General features: G+C 40.3%; 1 protein-coding gene across 2 annotated transcripts in view; it reads right to left on the bottom strand.

Moving 5' to 3' along the window:
* Positions 1-2407: 2407 nt before the first annotated feature.
* The window catches only part of ITGB6 (integrin subunit beta 6), a 50069-nt gene continuing 31069 nt past the window's right edge, over positions 2408-21407 (bottom strand). For both annotated transcript variants that reach the window (XM_074595347.1, XM_074595348.1), the window contains exons 11-17: positions 17862-17996; positions 16957-17374; positions 15791-16013; positions 13129-13226; positions 8204-8323; positions 5445-5611; positions 2408-3736 (exon numbers count right to left, since the gene is read on the bottom strand). In XM_074595347.1, coding sequence (XP_074451448.1) covers positions 3635-3736; positions 5445-5611; positions 8204-8323; positions 13129-13226; positions 15791-16013; positions 16957-17374; positions 17862-17996 — 1263 coding nt within the window. In that variant the 3' untranslated portion in view covers positions 2408-3634. The remainder of the gene's footprint in view (positions 3737-5444; positions 5612-8203; positions 8324-13128; positions 13227-15790; positions 16014-16956; positions 17375-17861; positions 17997-21407) is intronic.

The raw sequence follows: 21407 nt of genomic DNA, 5'->3' as shown, positions 1-21407 counted from the left end.
AGATTAATCAAACCATGCGGAAAAAAATGATAAAGACACATGCTGAAATGGAAAATGAGGAACAACAAAAGTATATGAAAAAATGCATTCAATTTTACAATCTTTATTCAAAGTTAAGCAATTCCTTTTCTACAGAAACAAGTTGTGGCAAACAGACAAAGATAAAAATTATCAGTCTTTAATTTCAAATTGCGTGTGATAGGTTTTGTGGGGCAATAGTTCCCTTATGCCCACTGCAAAACAAACTTGGATGTGTGTATAAGGTAGACAACACGTGGAGAGTATTGCACTTGACATCCGAGCCTTGGTTCCCAGGCTCATTACCCACAACTTATATTACACAATAAAGTTGAATGAAGTCTGAACATATACAGTACAGGTTAACGTGAAACTTTTACAAATCAAATTAAAATTTATCCATTTAACATTCATTACTGAAATTACCATTCTACAGGTTGTAAAAGATACACAAATACCATAAATTTGCTAATGATTATCCTTTTATTTAGTTTAACTCTTCAGTGAATAGAAGCATTACTATCAAAAATGTTTTGGCCACTCTCAAGGTCCAGCCTCAGGTCAAAACAATATTCATGAAATCAGCAGAAAGACTTTTTCATCCCACTCACCACACAAAACCCCATTCATAATTTTATGGAGAAAAAAAAAAAGGAAAAAAATGAACTTTGGTACAAATGCTACGAGATAAAAACGATACAGTTAATAAAAAAAGATGAACACAACTCTTGTTTCTAGGGTGAATGCCAAGTAAGATCTTGAAAGTTCTTGAAATCTGGGGCTTTAGTCAAAAATTACGATCTAAATTAATGCTGTTAAAAGAATGGCTCATACGAATGAGCCTGGTTCTTGGATGTCCCTCAATAACAGAGACCTTCCTCACCAAGCTCTTCTCTTTTCTCTCTTCTGATGAATTCTTCCTTATTTGAATGATTTCCATCCTGACGATTTTGAAGGTGCACAGAACATTTATAGTACAGTCAATCACAGAAAGGAAATGGGAAAATTATACTGCCTGATTTCTGTACATCTTTTACAATTAAGAAGATTAATTGGACTGTAAACATTGCCTACATACCAAATTGGGTCTTTGCTGACGATTAGAGGATGCAAGCGATAGGAAGAGAGTGAGTAGCTTTGTGAAATGAAATCTCCTGTAATAACAGGGAATGTAGACCACCAAGTGTTTGATATGAAATACGAAACCACTTTGTTAACAACATCTGAATACTGAAATGTAGTTCAATATTGAAATGGGTGACCTAGAGAAGAACCCTAATATTAAGCAGGAGAATCAGCCTTCTCAGAAACAGAACTTAAAAGGTATTTAATAAACAGTACAGATTTTTATTACTTTAAAAGTAATTTAAATATTTTCATTTTTTTTCAGAGAAAGTTTGTCATTTGATAACTTCTACATGAAAAACAAAGAAGAGTAACAGATAATTTACATGGGCTAAATCCACATTTCCCTGGGCCCTTAGGCAATCCTGACTTAAGTAGAATCTGAGACAGGATCCGGGGGCCAGCTTTGCCTCCTGTGAGTTTATCCGTGTGCCAGGAAAACAGGATTTGGTCCCACGTGTAACTTGCACTGACATCTGTGGGAGTCTAGTGGTTGGAAGGGGTTGGAAGTGGGCTGGAAGGGCTGCGGATGCAAGCCTTTGTCTGTGCACAGTTCCCACTGTGAGATATGCAGGAATACTGAAGAGTACAGATGCGAACCTGTAATTAATCTGTTCCAGTCTAACGACAGCCGTCATTTCCTTCACACTGCAATCTTTTTGAATGTAAAACGTGGTTATAGCATCACCTTCTTCCCAAAGGCATCTGATACTGTTTATTTCTTTTTGCACAGAAATATATTCTATAGGTTCTAATCCACTAAAAGACAGCATTAACCAGTTTGTTTAAACAAAACAATCTTTGTAAACGAAAACTAATAGTTTCATTGAAACTAGATCCTCATCTGTAGCCATTGACTCCAGTAGGCTTTGGATCAGGCCCTAAAACAGGCATGGGTCAGAGCTAGCTAATAGATCAGTCTCGCATCCAGGAGCTGCAGAGGATGTAGAGACTGAAGTTGCACAGACTTTGTAAATATTTATTAGAAAACAGACATCAAGTTTTTTAAATCAAGTCCATGATTTACCATAGAAAATGTACGTAATTGTTTGTCTGTGACTGTGTCAATGTACCTTTGGTTTCTACGTCGTCTTTTTTAAGTACATGCATATGTACATTTTGACCATCTGTTCCAGAGTACTAAAAAATGCAGAGGAAAAGTGATATTAAAAAGTAAAGTAAATTATTGTTAGCTTAAAAGAGCCTGATGTTGTAATTTTTCATGCCAGCATGTTAGCTGATGTTGTCAGGGCTTTTTTTTTTTCCTAGTGCTGTGCATGACAACAGCATTACAATTTAAGAATTTATGGCAAGTCTTTAGTAACAAGCTAAAACTGAGACTTTAAAATCCTCATTAGTGTTATAGAAATGAATATGAAATGGAATCCATACATCTATTTGTTGCTTAGTTTAAAAAAAATTGCTGAATGCATTATTTCACACGTGAATAAATGGTTTGGCTGCTGGGCATTAAAAGAACCTCACAATTTTGGATATATCAACAAAAGAGTACTGTCTTTGTGTGTGATACTAAGTCTTTGTGTATGAACTTTTCCCTCATCTAAAGAGCTCCTGCAACAATTCATGTAATGGTCCAGCATGCGAGGTTTATTTTGAGTGCCTAAAGAGGACATAAATGGTAAAATACAGTTCTGGTAATCCTCTGGTTTAAAGTTTCTCCACTAGAGTCTCTAATTTACAAATATTCCTCTTTTGCTCTGGATCCTCTCTACTAGAATTTAGAGGAAAGAGAAAAAAAAAAAGGGAAAAAAAGCAGGCTATGCCTGTAACAGAAAACAATTCTGCAAGTGAGTAAGGGATTGGTGTAACTTTCCCAACTTTCCCTGAGATAACCCCAGGGATCAGGTTCTTAAAGAATATCAAACAGCAACAAGGACAAGGAAAGAGGGGGAAAAAGGACAAGGAAGAAGAGTTAGAGAGGAGGTGTTTCTCTATACCTTAGATACACAGAAGATAGGCAGTAACACTACTTGTTTTGATGAAAAAGTATTTGGTGACACAGGTGATATGCGGAACCTCTAACCTCAGTAGCTTAAGCAACATTCATGAAAAGGTATCTTTTTAAATTTAAACCAGCCCACCAAATAGACTGGTACAAATACATTCCTAAACACAAATATATGGGATTGTATTTATGAACAAAGCAATATACAATTCATTGCATGTACCTAATTTCACAAGTATAGGCTTACATATGATAATTTTTAATCCTCAGTATTGATGAGAAAATTAAAAATATTTGTGATGCTATTTGTTTAAGATGGGGGGCTTTAATATTAAAGTTGGCGGGGAGGGGTAATATTTCTAGTAAACTTTACCACTATCTATAGTTTTCCCAACACAAGATATATTTTCTCTAACAGATGATTATACCACTGCAACGTGCAAACACATACCACATAACCAGCTGAGAAGAAACAAGTGCTTTTAGACTTCCTGCCGGTAAAACTAAGTTTGTAGTGTCGGAGTGCTAATAGAAATCTGCAGCCATGGGCCCTTTTTGCTTTTCTTGGTTCTTGTAAGTTACATTTTTAAAAGTGGTTGTTGAGCCTCTGTACAGTGGATTTGTTTCCTAAAAAAAACAAGAACAGAAGAAATGGAGTCTTGCAATATTTAAATATTTAACTCATCTTGCCATTGCTTCAGCTGCAAGCAGATGTAGCCACAGACTGCTGCCTTGAGCGCACCTCTTCAGCGAAGGGATCATTTTGATCCATCATTCCTGACCCAGTGTTATGATGCAGGTTGTACATGCACCAGCTGGCACCACTCGGCTTCCCAATGTGCAGGAGAAGATGGTTTGTGCTCTACTTTGTGAGAATCTCACTCCAAACCTCTGCCTGGCCCAGCAACTCATTCCCAACAGCGGGCGATGCAGGCTGCCCATGGAAAAGCTGACACACATCTCACAAACCTCCCGGCTCAGAGAGGATGTCCTCCTCCTATGGGTTTGTCTATAGACATTTTGAATCCATGCAAACATTTATCATCTAGAATACCTTTGGAAATAAATCCTATGCCTTAACCAAGTGTTGTGCAGTGATGTTTTTTGGCTCCTTTGGAGCCTGCTATCTCACCGTCCTTGTATGGGAAAAGTCAGTGAACAAATGTCCCATCTTCAGTTTCCCCAGTCATAATTTTAATGTCCAATATCACACTCTCCTCCAGCTATTTCTTTTCCCCAGTGGGGACTTCTGGTCTCTTTGTACAGAAGTAATTTCCTACCTTGGTCATTTTAGAATAGCCTTCAGCAGCTCACTTATATTCCAAACGACTGAAATTAAGAGAGGTCTACATGGGGCAGCACCAACCAGTCTAGGGTCAGGAACACGCTTCCCTTCGTGTCTGCCTCCCAGATTAGAGTAATGTGCATCATCAAAAACACGTTATCAAATATGTCCAATATAATTTGTGTATCAGATGTTGTGGCTGGGCCATTCTAAAAAAACAGATAGCGTCTCAGTGGTGAGGTGTGACTTGTCACGGTCCTCTTGCTTGAGCCCCACAGACTACCATGTCCTGGGAGAAGGGCAGGTCCCACCTGTGCTTTTTATCCTGGCCTCTCGTCATTCCCTTCCCGTCATTTCCTCTTGCAACAGAAAAGAAAATTTAAATGCTTCTATCAAGTTTATCCTTCCCTTTTACCATATGTAGCTCTCTCAAAGGATTAAGAAAACATTCTCAAGTGGCCTTGACTGTAAGTAACTGATTTTTCCCGTCTCAAAAGCTGAAAGGCTGGCAGTGTCCATCCTTGCAGAAGTGTTGCAATCACAGGGCTTTGTACGAGAATGGAGCGGGTGAACAGCAGCCTGTCCTCCTGACAGCCCCCAGAAACGCTTGCTCAACATGTTTTTTTTTCAAAGACCCTCAGAATCCTTAAAACTTTTGCAGAAGAGCAAAAAAGTCAAGGGCAGAAAGGAAAGAAAAAAGGGAACAAACGGTATAAGATTTCATTAGACAGACATACGCGAGCTATAGATAGAAGATAAGGCCTGAATTTCTCAGTTTCTCTGTCCTTTTACCTACATTTTAGACAGCTTACAGTCATTGTTCCTCTGTGTAAGTGGAGAAAATTAAACCAGGAGATTGAACCCTAGCTATTTTTCATCACTAAAAAAAATTAATTTTATTTTGTAGAATACTAGAAGTAGTGAAAATCTACCAGTAAAATCTACGAATTTAAAAGAATGAAACCAAGACACAAATAGAATTTTAAAAGCAATTGTGCATCATGCAACCAAATTAAAGAGCCTCATATAAAATGAACGCATTTCACATACCGTTTGCCATTTCACTTTTGATTTTTCTGCTTCAAACTTGGCCACCTCTTTTCGGTCTTGAACTGACACCAGTAATTTCCATATACAAAGTAAAACAATGCCAATGAGAAGGATGGCAAGGGTGACACCCACCATTATCATTGGGATATTTGGAAGCTGTGGGCAATCTGTGGAAACAAAAAGAATTATGACTATGGATATCCAATCAGTAAATTTTAGGCAATTAAAAACAGCCAAGAAGCATGCCAGGTTTCTCATACGGTGGGAGCTGTGCATGCCTTTTCCTTCAAGTCTATATTATTTTCCTCCTGCTACCTGCTGTTGTGGTTTAACCCCAGCCAGCAACTAGAACCACGCATCCACTCGCTCACTCCCAAGTTGGGATGAGGGAGAGAACTGGAAGAGTAAAAGTGAGAAAAAACTCCTGGGTTGAGATAAAGACAGTTTCACAGGTAAAGCAAAAGCCGCGTACACAAGCAAAGCAAAACAAGGAATTCATTCCCTGCTTCCCATCGGCAGGCAGGTGTTCAGCCATCCCCAGGAAAGCAGGGCTCCATCACACCTAACAGTTACTCGGAAAGACAAACACCATAACTTCAAACATCCCCCCCTTCCTTCTCCTTCCCCCAGCTTTATATACTGACCGTGACGTCACATGGTATGGAATATCCCTTTGGTCAGTCGGGGTCAGCTCTCCCAGCTGTGTCCCTCCCAACTTCTTGTGCCCTCCCAGCCTGCTCGCTGGTGGGGTGGGGTGAGGAGCAGAAAAGGCCTCGAGAGCTTAGCTAAAACTAAAACCACCAGTGCACTATCAAATGTATTTCTCATCCCAAATCCAAAACACAGCGCTATACCAGCTGCTAATAAAAAAGTTATCTCTATCCCAACTGAAACCACACCTGCTAAAGGGTTTGTGAAACTGGCTGAAAAATAGTGCATTAAAATGTTTAAAAAATCAGTTGCTAACTTCTTCCACTGCTCTTCTACTGTGTTGATTAGCAGCTGCTGGATACAGACCCAGATTCTGAAAAGTTAGAAAATTATTTTCAAATTTGTGTCATTATACATTAAAAAGCAGGGCTGAGTTGACAAGATTATAAGTTTTACAATGTTACAGCTGAAGCTGTACTTCAACTGACTGATATTCAGTGTGTTGCAGAGGAAAAGACTCTAGTGAGATCTGTACCAGAGTGAAGAGACCAACGATACTAAGAAAAAGGAGGAAACTGCATTTCGCCCATGAAAACAATGAGAAAAAAAATTCCATTACACTTGCTGAAAAGATTGAACTGAACCATTTGACGGAATTTTGCATTTCAAGTTCTGCAATAAATTTTATCACACAACATTTCAGAGTCAAAAATAAAACTGAAGTTTTTGTTTCGCCAAAACATAAAGTTTGATTCTTGTAATATGAAGAAGTATTGATCATGAAAGTCACTGAACGCTATTGTTTTACCAAGTTTTCTGCTGAATCAGGTTTAAGGACATTGAAAATCCATTTTGGTCTCATTTGGCTTACATGAATTGTATTTCACATTACTTTTTTGCTTGATGTCATCATTTAACTAATTGACGGGATTTGGCTTGAGCTATGAGTTAATGCTCTGGCTACTGATGCTGTCTTGACTTTGGTTCCATAAATGAAACCAATTTCTAGAGCATTATTGGACGTCTCATCTCCGGTCACGTTCGCATGCATCACAACCACCACGGCACAATAGTTTCAAGGCTCAGGAGCAGAACAGCAGATGACAGCAGAGCTGGTTATTGCAGAGTTGTGGGAGGGCCACTACACATAAGCTAACAAACTGTGCCTTGCTTACAATATTCCTGTCACTTTTTTTTTGGATCTACTTAAAATGCATAGTAAATGTATTTAATGAAGAGAATTTTTTTCAGCGGTTTACCCTTAAATTCTTGAGTCTTAGGGGTGTAGTTTGTAAACTACCTTTTGTTACAACCATCTTTGCTGTAATAGTAACCTATATAAAACCAGACCACTGTTCTTATGGTAGAAGCTGCTTTTCCTGTGCAGTGAAATCACTTTTGTTCTCACAGAGAAATGCCACACAAAGGGTTAACAAAATAAACGCCATTTGTGCCAACAGAACAAGGCTGCAAATCTACATGACTTTCCCTAAAACATACCTTACAGTTAGCACCAAGAAACAGGGTGTGTCCAAAGTAAAAAAAAAAGAAAAAAAAAAGGTTTTTATTGCTTGGAAACTAAACCGGCAGCTGGAAAGTGGTGTCCGTGTTCTCTCCTGTCTTACGTGATTAAGAGTTTTAATGAAAAAATCAGTTATGCAAAATATTAAAAACTTAATAATGTTACAACATTAAGTGTAATTATAAATATATTTTAGAATTTCATCAGGCCTACCCAACCGGATAGTCTTTTGGATATTTGTCCCTCTGTGAAATACAAAGTGAAAATTTCAAAGTGAATTACAATTTTCTCGTGTAATGCAAAGGACATTCGGTATTATCACCTTAGAACTGCACAGGGTGTTAGAAAAACTAACTTACTCTTGCAGCCCAGGGATCATTCTGCTCATCTTTCATGAAAGGCCGAGTATTTATCTTACTACCACATAAAATAAATACTCGAGGAGGTGCTCTTTGGGCTGGGCAGAGGAGAGCTACGAACACAAGGAGGTGCAGTGTTGCTTAAAAGAGCTCAGCTTCTAGATAGCTCAGCCTGCCAGTATTTTTAAATTAGATTTCATGTAGGAAAAGCAATATTTACTGCTTACCTTTCTGTTCTATGCTATGAATGACTGTCCTCCCCTGTTCATCCATAGCCAGTAGAAATGTGGTTATACATTCATTTTCCCACTGCAAAGAGCAGGGAATGGATTTATCCTCCGAATAATCTGCAGAAGGAGGGGGAAAAAAAGTCATTCGTCAGATCAAATGAAATTTAATGTGTAATAACAAGAGTGACTGCTGGCATCATGTTTGTCACAGCCTTGTCTGTGGATGGTAAGGAGTGAAAAACGAAAGCAGAAATACCTTAGAATTTCTACTAAATTTAACAGCTTTTCTTCCACTCCAGTTTTGTTTTGTGTTAGATTTTTTACTCATATTTCCCAAGAACTGATCCAGGTGTTGTCAGTCTGCACTGACCACCTAGCGCACCCTATTAATCTGGTGTACTGTGAATTTCAATCAATCGGAAGTGCTTGCAAGACACTTCACCGCCAGCTGTCTAGGAAATTTAATAGTCCCCAATTATAGGGCAAAGTAAACAGTATGTTCTCTTTGGTTTACAGCTACTCCAACTGTGTCTAGATTATGTTTCAGAAGTAGATATACATACATCGAACAGCAATGGATATTGTTAAAAGGGCTGCCATTTATTTTTTCCACAATATCCCTGTCATAGATTAGTGCGTCCAGTACTGCCGCAACAATAAATATAAATTAATAACAGAAAACTGTGATTCTGGGATCTCTTTAATGTGATTCCAGGGGAAGCAGAGAAAAAGTGACCTGAGGTGACAGTCTGCCACAGTTTATTTGTCTCTCCATTTAATGTAGAGCTACGCAAAAACTTAATCCTTTTTTTTTTCCAGATAATTCCTAACTGGGAAATCTTTTCTGCTGAGAAAAGCTCATTCAAAGGGAATGGGGAGACAGGAGGAAGTTGGCTGTGAGGGATGATATAAAACAAATAAGACAACTGAAAATTGAGACTACGGGTCCAGAGCCAGAAACACCGTAATTCGGAGCCTGACCATTATATAATATTTTTACAGAGCAAAAATATCCAACCCTATAACTGTGTGCAATTATATCTCTGTGGCTGAATGCTTGTTAAGTTTCCATATAACCCATGTTTTAAAGAGCATTGGAAACCTAGGTATGCTTTCAATACATTTTTAGTAAAACTTCTTAGGTTTTTATTTTTAGAGGTAAGAAAAACCAGTAAGCTTCTCAAGCATTTCTTTGAAAACCATCATCGCTTTAACCTCTCCATTATTTCTTACCAGTCAAAAGTCTTACTGAAATTTCATAAGCAACTGCGCTAAAAATCTTAAGTCCTTAAACTTTAAAGAAGACTAATGAAACATAAAGTAGGAATCTCACAGGAATACGGATTTTCAAGAAATCCATGGCACATAAAAAAGTAAGTGCTCGCTCTTTTTTCTTTTTCTTTTTTTTTTTTTTTGCATATTGCTTATTATCATAGGTTTGATCTTATGGAAAAGACTATTAAAGACCATAGAGAATGTAAAAGTATAAATAGTTGACTGCTCAGCAGTCCTTTTCTCTGCTTGTTTTAAAGTGAGAATCACATCTGGTTGGATTTTAATGGAAACACACTCTTGATTTGTGACAATTTTGCATTTAACCTGTTGCCTGTCCTTGGTGGCAGTGCAATACGTTACCTATCAAGGTGACAGGCAGACAAGACTTGCTGATTTAACGAGATTTGTTTTTGTTAAAAAGACTACAAACTGCAGACTGAGTGTACTCAATTAATGGCACTCAGTGCCAGGTCGCAATTCCAGTAACACTGTCACAAGTTTTGCAATATTTGTTATTTCCCAACGCGTTTAAGCAAGCAGACCCGAAGAATATTGGCTTGCTATTTAAAAAAAAAAAAAAAAAGAAAGAAAATGGTAGTTGTTAGCTGTCCTGCAGGCAGAGAAAAATTTGCAGGCATATGCCAAATATCACCCAGAATGCAGTAACTGCAAATATATTAGTTATTTTTAAATTGTAATTTTTAATTTAATGTCATAATTTGAGACCAAGTGGAACACAAATCTGATGGTGTGCAAGAATGTAGAAATGACAGCAAAGATGGCAGTTCAAGCTATTCCGAACGCAGCTTATGGTTAGTATTTTTATTTCTCTGATGCTATTTTTAGGATGAGCGATCACTAAGAGAAACTATTGCATAGATTATTTTCAGTTCATCAGCACAAAAATTTGCCTAGGTAGATAAACTCCTGTAATTTACACCTGAGTAATTTTCTCTGTTCTGCAGGGAATCATCATACTTTTTCCGCTTCTGCCTCCAGCCTAATTCCATTAATTTCAATGGTATTTGATATCACTGGAGTCACACTGGAAGAAGAATTGCATAACGGTGGCAAACTGGATCCTTGAAGTATAAAAGACTGTTTCCTAACAGATACTTAGATAAAAGATTTTTTTTTAAAAAAAAGTCTGTAAATTTAAAGGTTGTTATGCCCTTTCTTGTTTGTCTTTTGCTCAACACAATGCATTTTCTTAACAGTTTCATCTCACTTTGGGTCAGAACAACAGAGCAGTGCTGATACAGAGGCTTATTCAGGCTCCAGCATCCACTTTGCCGCTGTACTGGGAATTTTTGTGGTGTCAACACTACAGGGTAGGAAAAAACTCTGTTCCTCTGAGAAAAGTGTAACTGTCCCTGTTGGGCTTGTGGTGCCCTGTGGCCAGGGTGGTGGCCGGAGACGCTTTTTAGGAACAGTAGTTCCCCCTGGGTAGCCAGTAGAGCAACAAGGGCTCCTCATAGTCCCATCTGGCAAAGGGGGAATCAGCTCGATTTAATAGTCAAATATTAAAAATGGGTGAAAACAAATATTCAAAAGCATTGCCTGCCATGGAGATGAGCCCAGTAGGCGTGAAGCCATCAGCACCTCCAGCGCTGCCGTGTCATCCCTGACGGATCCCCAGGCGGGGATGCCGCGTGCCCCGCTGACCCTGCAGCGGGAGGAGAAAGCCCCAGCACCCCCGGAGCCGAAGCAGAGGAGGCTCAGAGGCTAAAACAGGCATTCTGGGAAATAGGAAAAGGTAAAGCCTGCACTTTTTTTATTGCTCCACAGTTCCAGTCATTGAGTTGCAACATACGCATGCAAAAGGGAAAGCAAATCTTTGAATGCTAATGTCTTATTTAACCTAGAGCTATTTCTAGCTTTCAAAAAGCCTTGAAGCATTAAAGAAACTGAAATACAAACCAGAAAGGAGCAGTATGCTACCATATGAAGTTGCGTAATAAGCTGTCTTAAATATTATGTGGTGGTCTAGTTATACCACTTTCAAAAATTTTTTCTGTTGAGGTAATACAGTTGTGATTTTAAGATTACTTTTTTTATTAATATTTTCAAGATTTACTTTTTTTTTCCCCTCAGGACTTCTTAATGAGGCTACCTCCATGCCAAAACCAAACTTTTGTGCTATTACACAAGCATTTTAGATTAAACACAGTTTACAACATCTTCTTTTTTTGTTAATTTTTAAAATTTTTTTGGAGGAGTTTGGATGGGAACAGTTATCCAGCCTTCACTATAGCGGTGGCTGTAACTGCTGCAAATAAACTTCAAATCTAAAGAAGTAGCTGACAGTCCTAACCAGGGAAGCAGAGGACACGAAAAAAAGGAAATAAGCAGGAACAGGAGATGATGTTGTCATTCTCCGATTCCTGTGACCTCTATGTGTGTGAATGGAGCCACAGAAGTCACTGTTCCTGTTCAGTATTCATAATATTTGAAAGGAGACTGTCTTATACATTCCTAGCTACAGATATCTGCCATATGGCAATAGCAACCTGAAAATTTCGCTAACTACAGAGATACAATAAAAGTGCTCGTATGTTTTTGAAGCTTGAAAAGATATATTTTTATATTTGTAAACATACACTAATGTCTGGAAAGTGAAAGCATAATAAAAATTTTAATAAAAATACAAAATTAGAATTAGTTTTCCTCACAAGGGCAATATTTGCAGCTTTTAAGCTCTATATTATGGAATAACGTTATCAAAGCCAAAAGGTGTAGGCTTTGTTGGAAAGATGTGTAACAGTGAAATTTGTGAAAGCTTGCAGCTCTGGATGGGCTCCCATCAGTTTGCAGGCACAATCCTTAGGTGTCCATACAGCAGTCTGCGTTGTCGTCCTGACTTTTACTCTTGCCTGATTTAATGCTTAAGTTTACATCTGTGGTGTGGATATAATGCACCTATGTCCTGCCTCACCTAACAGTCGCGCTTTGCCATAGGACTGGTGCTAGGGTTGCCATTAGAATAAACAGACTGCCTACAGCACAGGCAAGCACCTTCCTCTACAGGAAAGAAAAGGACTTTGATGTAGTATTTCATTTAATGTTGTATTTTTTTTCTGAGGATAATTCCTATTCCAGAAATTCCCATTGATGGAGAGCAGTTTTGAATTACAATGAGTAACTGAGAGAGGTGCTTAGCCTTTAGGATACTGGGAGTGTCTCAATAAAACCTGACAAGAAGCTGAATGTCTTTGCCGCAGGTTAAAGGTCTGTGTCTAGTTGCCGACTCTAATCAGGAGTCTGCATAAGGGCTGGAGTCAGGTTTTGCTTTTCCACGGTAAAAGAAGCCACCCTGGAGCTCATGGTGCAGGCTGACTTAACCTCAGGGGCTTTCATCAGCCACTCATTTGCAGGGACCGGTATTTATTAAATTCTGTCCTTTCTTACATAAACTGATTAGAAAGTAGGTGTGATCCAATGAGTTAATTAAGCTGGAGGGGTAATACCAGCCCTGATCTGCATTTCCCACTTACCACAGAAGAACCGTAGACGGGCAGCAATTGCCTTATGATCCCTAAGATAATTCCACAGCAGAAAAACAAGGCTACTTTCAAATACAAAACTACTGAAAGTGGAAACTATCTCTAATCACGCACACAGAGAAAAGGAAGATCAAGTGTACAAACCTTCTGCAGTGCTGACAGTTGCATCAACCAATTTGCATTTTTCACTGCATTCTCCCGGTGACTTGTCATCGGAAGCCAAGTGACATTCCACACAGCTCCTGTGGAAAATAATTCAGCGGCTCATCAATCTCTGCCTGTCACAAAGCAACAACATAAAAGCCAGTACGTATGCATCTGCATTTTAAAAAGAAGCTAAACAAAAGGTCTTGTGCTATGGATACAGTAGTTCTCAGAAATATGATAGGTACGGCCACCAAAAAAAACCCCAACCCAACCATAAAAAAACCCCAAACACCTGAATAAAGGTATTGTGGATAAGCTCTCTCTTGTCCTCGTTTCTCTCCCAGCTTACTAGCTACCAGACAGAACCCCAGGCAACATTATTCATGTAGGTCTATCAAAGACATGGGGTTACTCACACATAACATTAATTTTCAAAAATAAATATTCGTAACTAAGCTCACACGAAACACCAGCCAAAGGAATGCCTATCAGATGAACAATATCTGAAACCGGCTTCAGAGAGATCAAGCTGGGGCACCTACTATAAGTCTTCCTTTGTTGAAAGTCTATTGAATAACGTATTAAAACACTATTCAGGTGTCTCAACAGATGTCTCTTGAATGTGATTACTTGTCTCAGGAATTACTTACTTGGATCCTAATTATAATAATATACTAATGCAATTTATCGGAAAATTATTTACTTTATTTAATGGTGGAATGACTGAAATATTTAAAAACACAGAGTCTAAACCAATGCCTTTAGAAGTCTCTGAAAATCTTCCCAGAAATTCAATGAGGATTTCAATATATCCAGAGTTTATTCCTGGAAAAAGGAAGCAATGAATACAATTCATATATGAAAATTTTTGATGCGAAATGTATCTTGCTGATTCTTCACAAATAACTTCAGCCAGATTCAGGGGCTGAGACTCTGTGCAGGAGCCTGAAGGACCAACTGCTTAAAGAAAAGAACAGAACTGCAAGAAAACATCCCCAAAAGTACTGGCCGTCTCCTGTCGCATTGAATTACATATATTCATTAGAATATGATGAGGCTGCCAAGATTATCTTCATGGGATGGAGATGACCTTATCACTCGCTCTGGAGATGGTGAATAGTAAAAGCGAGTAGGTAATGGGATAGCCTCTATCTCATGGAGACAAATTCAGTGCTGTTGGTGGTTTTGTCATATTTGCCATGTTTCTTATACTGCCACTCTTCTTCTGAGCTGCCTAGCCATTAATCTCCATCCCCTCTGACCTGGTCTTTCAGCTCTCTTGGTTACCCTAGCTGGGATTCCCAATGTTCTCTCTCTTTTGGCTTTCCCTGACCTGCATTTCAGCAAAGGAAGACACTGGACCAGAGAGAAAAGATCTAACACTGCACACAATATACATGTTTAAATAGACTAATGTAATGCCCATCATGTAAATTTATATTTCTTGTTCTCTGACAAATGGAGCAGAGCAAAGCAGCAACATTGTCTTTCATGTTTAGAGCAGTTGCATGCCGAAGTTCTCTTTGCTTGAAGCTTTGAACAAACTGTTTGGCTTGGTTTTGTAGGTCCAATTTAGCACTAACATAAACGATGATTAAATCGCATGCCATAGAATAGCTTCTCATCTCAGATACAGTGTAGACTGCAACGACAGGCATGAAAATACAGTGGTGGAGAGCTGGTGTGGAAGAGGAATGGGCCTCAACTCTAAATAAGCAGACATGAATATAGTCATGAAACTTTAATGCAACTTACTGACTCGGAGCTCAGCAAGCAAAACCAGGGTCATTAATAATGTGTATTCTGTGAAGCCTAATTCAACTTCTAGCTTAAATTTCTGTGGAAGCCTGCTCATTTTGGGCTGACTGTAGCCCTGCAAGAGCTCACATAACACAAGCATAAGCATGCGTGTACTTAGAGCGGTCAGCTTTGTGTCACACATGGTTTTGGTTGCTTTTCCTACCATGCCCTGTAGCATACACCACGCATCACGGCAGGAAAGCTACATAAATTTTGTATGCTCAGTGAAGAGAAGACACTTCACCATTTACAATCAATTTATCATCAACTTATACGTGACATACAGCTACGCACTGATTTCATCCCCAGACTATGAGCCAGTTTATCACAGTTGGGCCCCTTTAATTCAGCCAAGCTTAACTGAATTTGGACTATGAATTTGCACATGTGTAAAGCTTGAGCAGACAGTGTGACCTTATGAATTCATACGAATGAGAATGGTAATACAAATGCCAAACTTTTCTGTGAGTCCTCATTTTTGCTGTAGTAGCTATGCTGGGATGTTTTTATTCTGTACAGTGGACTGCAAGGAGATTCATCTGTATTTGTCTGACGTTACCGTAGGCAGCCACCATTCTGATTAGTTGTACAGACAGGGGCAGCAGTGGAAGTGTGATGTTTTACTTCTGCTGCTTGTAGGTGATTAAATTGTTTTCCATAAAGTTCTATTGTACGCGAGTAATGCTGATAACTGGTTGATGTATGAGGTACAACTACCTCTCTCAAAGGGCAAAGAAGCTCTTGGGTTCTGGTCTGTAAATCCCATTTACGGTAGCGGCAGTAAGCACCCTGCTGAGGCAGTACAGGAAATAGATACCTGGACGACACAAACGTCAAAGATGTAAAACCAGCACATTACCGCCTGGAACTGCAAGGGTCACCGCAGAGAGGGCATTTTTCACACGTTTGGCCTGAAGCCCCCGGGTGGGTGCAAGCGCACGACCCGCAGACGCATTCGCCTCTGCCACTGCACAGCGTCCCATCCTCAGCAGTGCAAGCGCTGGTGTCAGTCGTGCAATTACAGTATTCACCAGTCCATCCGCTGTGGCACAGGCATTCCCCACAGTCACAGTCACCGTTGCCTGCAAAAACATTTATTATACTTTAAACCGGTCTCTGAATAAGAACCTGAATGATGGCCTTTAAAATCATTCTCCTTAACAGCAGATATTTTCCACTCTCCAACTCTTCCCACTCTTAAACATCCTTCTTCCTCCCCCAGCATTTTCAGATTTAAGGGAGGATCAAATTTTCGCTTAGGCTGGCTGTAAGCCAGAGCAGCTCCATTCTCTTCACCGGAGTCCTCCACACAGATCTTATCTCCCAACGGGGCACAACCTAATGGGTAAGTCCTCATTCATTTATAGCAGCATAATTTCAGCCTGTCTATTCAGCACAATCTCATTGCTGGTTCCGGCCAGTTTAATGCTATTCCCATTTTTTCAATAGGATTGCTTCTGACTTACAACGGTGTAGCCCAGGTAAAAAATTCTAAATACAAGTTCTCAAATTCTGGTTGTATCTCACTAAGATAAACCAAGAATCATTGAGGTTACTGGGTTAAAATTACAAAAATAACAGAATTATCCTAAAAGTGATTAGTTGAGATCAATTAATTAAGATTTTTATGCTTTGATAATCATGTCAGAGTGAAACTGTACACTGGCGCCAGTATACTTACCTAAACTTCCTTGGAGCTAAAATCACCTACAGCCATTAAGTCTGCCCCAGGGTGATGGCAGCTGATACGCTCCAGTAAAGCCATGCCAACTGAGACTAGCTACGGAGTGGTTCAAGGTGCCTCATTTTTAAATTTGAAAACGGGGTTAAAAGTTGTTTCCTGTTTTAAGTCTAAAGATCATTCAGAAATAGTAAATTACACTTTATACAGAACTGATTGCGAGTGATGATGAAAATGATGATTCAAGATGATGAAAATGTAGATTCACAAGCTGATAGCTAAGAATGAGACAATAAAGCTCTAAAATGCAGACACTAGAAATAGCATCAAGGGATGGATGGTACCTCCACACTGGAGCCCTCTGTGCCTCACACAGGAGAAGTCATCGCACTCGCAGCGTGGCCCGTACACCTTTCCGTAGAGGGATGGGTGGCAGACGCACTGCCCGCAGTAGCAGTCGCCTCTCCCGCTGCAGGAGCTCTGCTCTGCAGAGCCCTTGCAGGAGCTGGTGCCCAGGGAGCTCTCGTGGCATTCGCAGTGCGGCCCCACGTACCCCGGGCTGCAGACGCACACCCCGCACTCCAGCGATCCTTTCCCCTTGTTGCATTTTGGGCTGTTCTTCTCAGCCTCTGACTGGCAGCTACAGCTGCATTGGGGATGAATTTCCATTTCCAGCGTGTCACTGAGCCCCACTGGTTTTATCACAATATGCCTTCTGTTTTTTTCGCAAGAGGAGAGGCTCACAGTCACGTTGAAAGAGGCCTGGAGGAGAAAACGGTGTCTGTTCAGAGCTGCAGCACACGTAGCTCTGCAGGGTGCTCTGGAAGCACATGCAGAGGACAGAAGAAGATCATAGAATGGTTAGAGGAAGGGACCTTAAAGACCATCTTTAAGGGGGTTGGAACTAGATGATCTTTAAGGTCCCTTCCAACCCGAACCATTCTGTGTTTCTATGATCTAGTTCCAACCCCCCGGCCCTGGGCAGGGACACCTCCCACTAGAGCAGGTTGCTCAAAGCCCCATCCAGCCTTGCCTTGAACACTTCCAGGGATGGGGCAGCCACAACTTCTCTGGGCAACCTCTTCCAGTGTCTCACCACCCTCACAGTAAAGAATTTCTTCCTAATATCTAATCCTACTTTTTTTGTAACTTTTTTGGAGGAAGATTATTTAATAAAGAGCAAACTCTCTACCTTGGTGTCCTAAATTCACTGGACTTCATGTCTTTTGAGAATTTGTTCTTTACTTACCGTGTCTCCCACTTTCACATGAGAGCATTTCCTCTGACGTGGAAAAAGGGTCCCATTGTTACAGATGGCTGTGAAAGAGAGATTGAGACCTTCCGTGTCTCCCAAAACCTCCAGCTCCACCTCAGACCTCAGCTCCTAAAAGAAAAAAGGCGTGAGATGAATGGAATGATAACACTACCAAGTACTGCTAATGCTCCACGTTTGTGTGACACGGATTGTAACTTATTCCAACCTAAATGGGAGTAAATTCATGGTTTTAGCACTTTATTTACAGACTTCTGTATTGAAAGAAAAATGGAGAACAGGCAAAACAAAGAAAGTGCCGACAGAACCGGCTTTCAGTGGAAAGCAATGGTGGTATCAGTTTAATATCCGCTATCACAGGGCTTATTTCCTGCCCTTGCGGGAGAATAAATTCAGTCTTTTATTAAATCATCTTTCATCGCTAAGTGCTCTGCTGACTGATACAGGTTTTCCTTTAGCTCTGGTCTTACCAAGGAACAGATTTGTGTCCCTGACTGTATTGCTCACACTGGGCTCTTCCTGATTAACCAGCCTGTGGCAATATTGCTCCCCGTTTATCTCTGCTGGTAGAATCAAACCTCACAATTTCTCTCACGGCAGGGCAGGCGTCGAGCCCACTTCTGCCCCAGTGCGGGGCCTTCATGACTGAGCTTGATATTGCCAGGGCCAGAGCCAGGGCCAGAGCCGAGTCCCACAGTGAGCTCCTGCAGCTGGGGGCCTCGCTCCATTCTTTTCTTCTCCAGGTGGAAATTCCTGCTTCATGAGCTGTCGGTTCTCTTTCAAGTTGCATACAGCAACATACTAATTTCTTAAATCAATTTGTTCAATCAAACTTTCCTTTCTTAAGCGAAAAACTTACTTCCTGAACTCTCTCACACCCAGGGTTTTATATTTAACTCTCTAAAATATTTTATAGCAACTGCGCTTACACAACTTATCCTTAATCCAAAGCCTACGGCAGACCATAAGGAAATTCCCTATGACTTCATCGGATTGTGGATCCAGTAAATGGAAATTTTCAAAAGTACCTTAGCAATTGCTGAGCACAAGTCTCACCGACTTGCCTTCATGCTTTTACGAGCTTAATTGCTTTACAAAATACCCCCTGCACTTCAACCAGAGCATGAGCACTTGCTGACCTTACTTCAGTGAGTCATTCCAGTAAAGTCACCAGGATGACTCACTGGAGTAAAGGTCTGGTCGGGTAAAACCAACTAAAAGTAGAATAGGTATAAACCTGCATAGCCAGCAACTCCCCGTCCTTTGTACATGTCCTGGATTCCCTGGAAATTTGTCTTAGCATTGTGTTTGGTGGGGTATTTTTAACGTCTTTTCATTTGTAAAACCTTGTCAGTAAACCAAAGCACTTCCAGAAAGAACGGCAACATGTCGTGCAAGATGCATTCAGGCAACACCCAGAAGTCTTCCCAGCAGACAGCCAGAGCAGTGAAACTGCACTGGGCACCAGGTTGGTAACCTTGGTAGCTCTGGATGTGTCCAGTTTTCCCTTCATATTTGTTTTAGAGTTTAGGTGCTTATGTTGTTATTGAAACAATTGAGAGATTTGTTTCCAGTAGTTGGTCTCTCGCAAAAGGACAAAATATAGCAAAACTCTAGACAAAACTGTGAATGTTGGTATGCGCTAATGTGACAGGAAATATCACCAAATAGTCCCTCTTCCACCAGCTGTGAACCTACAAGGCTCAAAGGGAGTGCAACCGTGAGAGAAACTTAAATGCTGCTGAAGACCAAGTCATAATACTTTGAATCCTGGTGCCTGTCCCGGGTCATTATGAACCTGCCTTGCTGTTGTGAGACGGCAAAATATGCACCTTACACCACTGAAAATGAACGTATAAACTGTGACAAACTCCAGCTTCTTAGATCTTAATATCTGTGAGGACTTCTAATGGTATTTTAAATCTACTAAGCTGCCTGCCCATACTTTGGGGACAAATAGCAGACAGTTTAGTGAGCTTTAAGCCATTCACAGAGAAACATTTATTGTTCAAAAATTTTCCTGAGTGAAACAACAGACAAAGCAGTGTTACAAACTTGTGCCCTGGTGTTACCTGTCCCGTTTTAATATATTATTTCTTTGGTCTTATTTCCTGGAAGTGAAAAGGTAACCAAGCACTGGAAAAAAAGAGTGGAATTCTTCTGGAATTTTAAAATCCTGGAATAACTTTAATCAAACGGCCTGATATCTGTCACCATGCAATTTAGCCTACAGCTCTGCAATACAAAGTTAGGCAGAATTCAATGTTAAACAAAGCAGGCAGAAATATGCTTACAGAAGAAAATGAATCATACTTGGAAAGAACACGAGAACTCCTTGGAACAAATATTTTGACAGCTCAGACTTTCTTAACTTGCTTACTTCCTCTCTGAAGCTTTTAGACAGCAACACATGGTGAATGGTATTGGCAAACCTTGTGTTTGTACAGCAAGCAAAGACTCAAAAGCACTTTAAAAGCATTAAAAGATTTAGCCTAACTCTACACTTGGGTGGCAAATAGTTATTTATTCCTTTCTTGTGGGTAAAGAAACAGAGATAGCGGGCATTGAATTACACTGCTCAGAGTAACATGAAAGGGTTGTGGCAAAAGCAGAGTTAGATCTTCTGTTTTGCGTGTGATTTTTAACCCTCATTTCCCCCTTCCCAGTGCAAAAAAATTCAGATGACTTCACTTATAAGGTGGTTTTCAGTGTTTCCTACTTGGAAGATTTTCAATCATGAAGCAATAAAGTGGGCCCCGGGAAATGTTGAGTGTGCTACGTGTTGCTGCTTGTATACTTTGTACATCTTGAAATACATGTGGGATTTTAAGAACCGATGAGTAACTCTGGTGCGTGGTCCAGACATGATGTGCCTGAACGAGGACACGACGAGGTATGGCCCCAAGGCAGGAGCACCATTCCTGCAGCCGCCTTCCTGCTGCTGTGGGATGGGAGCGAGGACCCAGCTCAGAGCCCCCTCCAAACCCTGCCCACAGCACGGCTGAACCCAGGACCAGCCGAAACAACTCAGGAGCTGCACCAGGATCACCACTGACAGCTCTGGGAGATGATCTGCTCAGCACGCAGCAGCTAAAAAGCCAACAATGTCCTGGGTGTCATAAGCAAGGATGCTGAGAATAAGACAGAGGGCATCGTTTTGCCTCTGTATAAACCTTAGTGTGCCCTGTCTTGCGTACTGCAAGTTCTTCTGGTCTCCACAGCTCAGGAAGGACTCACTGCAGTCAGGGAGAGTAAAGAGAAGGTCAGCTAAAGTCACCAAGGGGATGGAACAGCTGAGCAGAGACTTAAAAGGCTGGAATTGTCCAACTTGGAGAGAAGGTTGAGGGGTGGAAGGTGTCTGAGTGATAAAATATTATGAAATCATAAAGACATGAAGATAAGGTGAAGGTGGAGCTGTTATTCCCCGAACCCTGCAACACCAGAACTAAGGTGCACTCAGTGAAACTTCAAAGCACAGGGAGTAGTTTAAAATATGAAAAAGAAAAATGTATCTTGACACAA

Source organism: Larus michahellis, chromosome 7 (assembly GCF_964199755.1).
Source record: "Larus michahellis chromosome 7, bLarMic1.1, whole genome shotgun sequence".
Lineage (NCBI taxonomy): Eukaryota > Metazoa > Chordata > Aves > Charadriiformes > Laridae > Larus > Larus michahellis.
Note: the sequence above shows the minus strand (reverse complement) of the source record. Positions and strands in the feature narration are given on the sequence as shown.